Consider the following 6,523-nt stretch of genomic DNA (forward strand, 5'->3'; position numbering starts at 1 on the left):
AGACTATTTATCTTTTCCCCCTTTAAACTTAAAATGAAACTAAAGTGAGAGATCCTGACCACCATGTCTTGAACTGGTCCCCTTAACCAAAGCTTTTCCCAAATACAAATGTGCATTTGTACCTTTAGAAATAATGCACTACATCATAGGAGCAAAGATGAAAATAGAAGAGTCATTTCATTAATTAATATTTATTGTGTTTTATCAGAAATAACACATAACCATCACAATAATGAGAAATAATTTGTACACTTTTGTTGAAGCATATCTTAAAGCCAGTCTGCAAAACAATTAAGCACCGATTTACTAAAACACAGGTTTTAAGGGAAGTAAAAAGTATTGTGTGAATAAACAATGTCAGTTTTATGGGTAAAAAAATAATTAGACTAAGCAGGCATATCACAAAATGAGGCACAAATGAAGAAGTTGCTCTTCTTAATACTGCTCATGGTTGTTAAAAGGTTTTAAATTTGTTGCATTTTTATTTTACCTTACTAAAGTTTTCCTTTTATCTATACAATATAATTATGTTAATGAATTGTTACCATATTTAATCCTTTCATAAAATATTAACTGGGAGCACTTGCAGAACCCTTAAATCCCTCAAAGTGATATTGTTATCTTGTTTGCGCAAGATAATTTATAGCCTAGGTACTCAACATGTGGCCTGTGGACCAGTGTCAGACTTCAAAAATGTTATGTGGCTTCTAATCACCCTTGATTCAACAACAGTTCAGTCAAAACCAATGGATAGTACCGCTGAAAACTAGAAGCAGGGAGCAGATCTCTTCAATTTTAACTATTTTCTTTGACATTATAGCAAAATAAACCACCCTAACCTTAATTTAAAAAATAGTTGGTACAATTTAACAACCACCTCACTCTGATAAGACAAACTAAAATTATTTGATGTGAGATTTCTTTTCCTTATGGTCCTAAATCATATGCTGGCTCCTTAAATTGGCTCATATGCACTTGAAGCAACTTCAAATGCAAACACTTTGATTACACAATAAAACATTTTAAAGTCATCAGCAGAACTCATTTCTCTGCAGGCCATACACTTGTAGTCCTTCACATAGTCATTCAGTATGTGAAGCAAATGGTGGCTTTGTGTAATTGCAATGCAGGGTGTTCCAAAGTGAAACTAAAACTTGACCAGCTGAGATGTCTCCATTATACACTGGGTGGGTGAAGTTGTTTGAGCAACCAGTATCTATTAAATTATGATCTACCCACAAGGTGTTTATTGTTTATCGATGTAATGAAGTTGTGAGGTCATATATGAGGAACATGATTATGTTTAATTAAAATGAATTAATTAATACTCATGGAAGTTCACCAAACATGTAGACATTATTGGTAGGCAGGAAGCTGAGCCTGTTTCTTTGTGCTCTTCCCACCATCATTTGCAGCAGCCAGCAGACTGTGTGCTGCAGCATCCCCCAGTGGCTGATGCAGGGCCTTGCACACCCAACTTCAGGGCCAGCTCAAAAGGGTCCTCAATGCCAGCCTGTATGAATAATTCAGCCAAGCAGAAGCATTAAAAGAACAAGCACCCAGTTACAAGAATGTATCATGTAACATTTGTGTTTCATCCCAAATCACTGTAAGCAAGGTCACAAAATTGAAGAAGTGAATCCAGGTACTATTACGGTACATTATAACAGAACACCGGCTCCTCTACACAGAGTCTTGTTATGGCCCTGTGCTTCCTTTATCAGTTACTGGTTGTTCATTAAGTCACAATTTCAAAGCAGCTGTTCTTTCCATGAATAAGACCAAAGGCTTTTTTATTACTATTATCAGCACACTGCTGTAGTGATTACAGAAAACTCTTCCAGACGAGACTTCACACTGTCCAAACTGTTAATAATGAGGTGGATTTTGATAAGCCTTTACCATTTTAATTTACTTCTATTTCTCATATCAGAAGAGAAAAAAAATCTTTAATGAGCGGTTAACAAGTTAGAGAACTCATTTTTAAAAAAATGTAAAGCGGTGCTGTTAGAGGTGTATGTGCATAAAATGATTGCAAGCCCTGATGAAATGGTATTCTATTAGCTGAGTGTAGAACATTCCTTCTTGTTCAAGGTTCCCCAGCATGACTCCACAGTCTGGTTATGAGTCCAAGACAGCTGCTTGACCTTGTGCTTGTGCATGTGTGTATGTATGTTTGAGCGGTACGTGAATGTCCAAGAATGTACAGCATGCAGAAGCACATGCATGTGTGTTTGTGAGCGCAGTTTGACAGAGGCGCTCTGCCCTCTGGGCGTGTCACACAAATTGATACCAGAAACATACTGACCCCTAATGTGTAAAAGAGACATCCAAGAATTTAAACACAACACTGACCTTAGGTTTGACTCCACAGGGCCCAGTGGGGCCCCCCAGTGGCTGGAAAGTAAAGTCCTCTGCAAATCTGGAATGTGTCAGTATGTTGGCCACCTCTCCATCCACCTCCACAACTTCATTGGCCTACAAAATACATCCAAATCTGAAATCATTTGCACAGTTTAAGCGAGTAGAAGGCTGATGTATATTCTAATTCAGAATATACAGACCATGAAGGTGTACTGACAGTCAAACTGGAAACTATCCTCTGCCCCTGTAATGCCACCATTATATATGACTTTGCAGTTCTTGGTGTTCCCCTTGGGGACCTTAAACAAGCGGTATGTGGCAGAAACAAACTTGAAGTCACCTGTATTAAACACACAAGATTGAAATTAAAAAAATTAATAAATTTCAGGTCATGCAAGAAGGTTAGCAGCTCTCAAAATGTGAAATAACTTGGAATCTTGTAATGTTACATTAGTTGTAACTGTAGCTACATAAATATAGGTTAGGAGAAAACCAGCAGTGACATAATAGTGCAAGCTAACTTAGTAATGTTTATTTGTAGGGTTAATCTATAAAATGTTCTTCTTTAAGAACTTGTGCAAAAGGATTCTCTGATAGCATCATTCATGTCGATTGTGCCTGTATGTACAACTGACATGAATGTCACTGGATATTTACTCTTTTCCAGAGCTCTGTAAACTCCAAAGATGGCTGTGTGGGAAAATCCCAGTAGATCATCAATTTCTGAAATAATCATACCAGCTTATCTGGCACTAACAACCACGCCACATTCAAAGTTACCTAAATCACCTCCCCCCCCCCCCCCCCCCCCTTCTGATGCTCGGTCTGAACTTCAGCAGGTCATCATGACCATGTCGACATGCCTATGCGCACCGAGCTGCAGTCATGTGATTTACTGACTAGATATTTGCATTAAAAAGCAGCTGAACAGATGTACCTAACAAAGTGGCTGTTGAGTGTAATTCTGTATCAAGCAAATAATGCAAAAGTCAAGCAAGTAAAAAAGCTGTCAAACCAAGAATGTCCTGCAGTTCCTTGTTGTCAACAGTGATGACACTGGCCGTAACCAGCCGTGGGGGGCTGAAGCCCACTTTTTCAGCCAATTGTAGGAGATCCTTCCAGCAGAGTGCTCCAGCAAGGCACTCACCTGCAAAGATAAAACAGACTATGATATTCTGGTGGGTGCTTGTCAATTTATGGCAGTAGAATATTAATTAGACGCACCCCATAACACTTTGTGATTTTTAATTTCCTCTGTTAGTCTTCCATTGCTGTAAATGTCACTGAAGTACAGCTCACCACCATCCTAATGAGGAAAAATGAGAAAGTGTATGTAAATGTGTAAATATTTGCTTAGCTTTGCTCTCATAGTTTTATGATTGAAGATTTAATAACAATATTTAAAAAATGAGAAGCAGCGTACCTTAAGTACTTTGTAAGCTTCAGTCAGTACCAGCCTCTTGTCTGGAGAAAGATTCACCACACAGTTGGAGCTAAGCAAAAGCAGAAGATGTTCAAAACTGTTATTCTATGATTATATATTGTTAAACTGCACACAAAAAAGGATTAGTAAGACACCTTACATAATTACATCAAACGAGTCATTTTCCAGACCTGCCTCGGTCAAGGCTTCGATGTAGCCTTGGACAAAATTTATATTTGGCTTCTTGTAGCCAAACTCTTTCATATGATGGTCCACATAGGTCCTGGCCAACTCGAGCTGGAATTTAAAAAGGAAAAAAAAAAAAAAGGTATTTATCAGAATTTATCAGTATCACTCAATAAGTCCAAAACTTTTTGGTTGTATTTAAGGCATGCATGCATACAGAACAGAGTTTTGTCTTTACAAATTAAGAAGTTGAAAAATCTTCACTTAGAAGATTTTAACAGCCTTAAATAGAGTTTTGGAGATATTCTGAGTTCAATTCAGTATCATTTAACCATCAGCTAGGATGCACCGATTAATCATAAGGCCAATACAGCGATACGGATGTTCAATACCTGGCCATCAGTCATGTCAATACCAGTGACATGTCCCTTCTCACCCACAAGCTGACTCAACATATAGCAGTCCCTCCCACTTCCACTGCCCAAATCTAGTATCCTGCAGCCCTCTAAGCATTCTGGCACAACCAAACCACAGCCATAGTACCTGTGGGAGACAAAAACATATCAGGTTCACTGATTTTGAAGTGTGACTAGAAGAACAGAGAGGTCAGCAACCCACTAACCTAGCAGTGATTTCAGGGTGTACTTTCTTCAGTGCCTGGCGAATGAAGTCAGGGGTGGGCTGGACTGGAGCCACACAGGCATTGGTCTTTAGGTCTGAGGTTTTCTTCAGCCTCTTGCCATAATAATCCTGTTTTCACAAAGAAATCTTGGTAACAGTAGCTCCTCATTATAAAGCAGACTATTTATTTATAAATAAACAGTTTGTTTGCTCCCGTTGTCTCAGCAACATAAATAAAATCCTTTGGGACCCATCTCACCATGATGATGCACTGTTTGAACATCTACCTTCAGGCAGACGTTTCAGAGCCATAAAGACATAATAGACTAAGGAGCTTAGTCTGTTAAGCTTTTATCCCTCAGCCATCAACATGCTGAAGACTGCTAAATTACGGACAACCAGATTCAATACAACTTACATATACAATGTTTACATTGTTACAGCATGATCTCATGTTTACATGTTTACAATTGTAGTTACCCTTGGTATTTAAGCTAACACCAGCAAACGGGAAGAAGCACAATATGGAAACGATTGTGTGTGTGTGTGTGTGTGTGTGTGTGTGTGTGTATATTAAAAAAAAAAAAAATTTGTGTATATATATATATATATATATATATATATACATATATATATACACACACACACACACACACACATAGATATATAGATAGGTATATATACACTAATTTCTATTCCTCTTTTGCACTGAGGTAATTGCACCTCAATTTCCCTGTTTAATGTTTCATTGCTATAATGTCAATACAAATTGTGATTCTGATACTGTCTGACTCTGAGGCTGCATTGGAAACTGACCATACAAGCAATGGAACAAAACTGCTGGACAGACACCTTAATGAGCACAACTACGGCTAACATGTGTTTATTTTTAAATGACAGATGATCTGTACAAACAGATCATTTACTCATCAGGGGCCAGATCTGTTTTAACAGTTACATAAATACTGAAAATAGGCTAACAACACTCTGTCATGAGCAGTCCCACTACCGACTGGTGTTATTTTACCTTCACATCCACGTGAATCGTGCTATCAGAGAATCCCTTTGGACACGTACTTTAAAAAAAGAAAAGAAAAAAGAAAACATGAGTTACAGATTAGCCCTCCGTCAGTTACGTTAACTTACACGTCAGTAAGTTAGCCTACGCCAAGTCACTGCTAGTTCTCTGCTGACTTAAACTGATGTAGCTTTAGTTACAAGTAAGGTCACATTACAAGATCACAAGTTATTTTAGTCTTTAACTTGACACTTTATGACTATTGTTTCTTTAAAATAACCGTGTACGTATCATAACAACATTAAAGGTGAAGGTTCAACCTGACACACGTCACTCGCTGAATTTAGAACAGCTGCAGCTTGAAATTGGACAATGCACAAGGATTAGGCTGTTTTTACCTCTTTCCATGGTCCATGGTTACATTACGTTCGCTTCCCAAGTAAAGGAAAATCTCAGTGTGCTGTCAAGTTTCCTTACTTTGAACGAACATTGTGCGTTTCACTTCCTGTTTTACCAGCGCGCCCTCTACTTGCCTCACTGCCTAACATAACAGCAACAATGTGACAGCATTTCACATTGTTGCTGTATTAATTCAATGCATTTGATTTGATTTAATAGAAACAAGGCTATCGATTTCATGGGGATTTCCAAGAGGAAGCATGGGACACTCCCACCAATCATTCAGCTCAATAATAATAGATAAATAATTAAAACTAGGAGTTACAGAATATAATAATATTATACTATATTATAATGTTGCCTTCTTGTTAAATGGTAAGGTGCCTTCCATATGTGGTCAGTGACGGTTTATCAGTTTACAATAAAAACAGCTGTCCACCTGCAAGTAAACCGTTTTTATTATATGTGGCAAAAGTGCCACAGTTTCAAACTGGAACATACACAGCATTATA

The 6,523-nt window shown here is 37.9% G+C and overlaps 1 protein-coding gene across 1 annotated transcript; it reads right to left on the reverse strand.

Annotated features, from left to right (window-relative positions):
• Positions 1 to 175: 175 nt before the first annotated feature.
• as3mt (arsenite methyltransferase) lies at positions 176 to 6,330 on the reverse strand. The gene is made up of 11 exons (XM_026170099.1): positions 6,011 to 6,330; positions 5,622 to 5,670; positions 4,596 to 4,723; positions 4,366 to 4,516; positions 3,948 to 4,084; positions 3,788 to 3,857; positions 3,589 to 3,670; positions 3,380 to 3,511; positions 2,565 to 2,704; positions 2,356 to 2,478; positions 176 to 1,513 (listed from the first exon to the last, which is right to left on the reverse strand). The coding sequence occupies exons 1-11, from the start codon at positions 6,025 to 6,027 to the stop codon at positions 1,406 to 1,408; spliced, it is 1,137 nt and encodes a 378-aa protein (XP_026025884.1). The 5' UTR covers positions 6,028 to 6,330; the 3' UTR covers positions 176 to 1,405.
• Positions 6,331 to 6,523: the final 193 nt, after the last annotated feature.

Source organism: Astatotilapia calliptera, chromosome 6 (assembly GCF_900246225.1).
Source record: "Astatotilapia calliptera chromosome 6, fAstCal1.2, whole genome shotgun sequence".
In the NCBI taxonomy this organism is placed as follows: Eukaryota; Metazoa; Chordata; class Actinopteri; order Cichliformes; family Cichlidae; genus Astatotilapia; species Astatotilapia calliptera.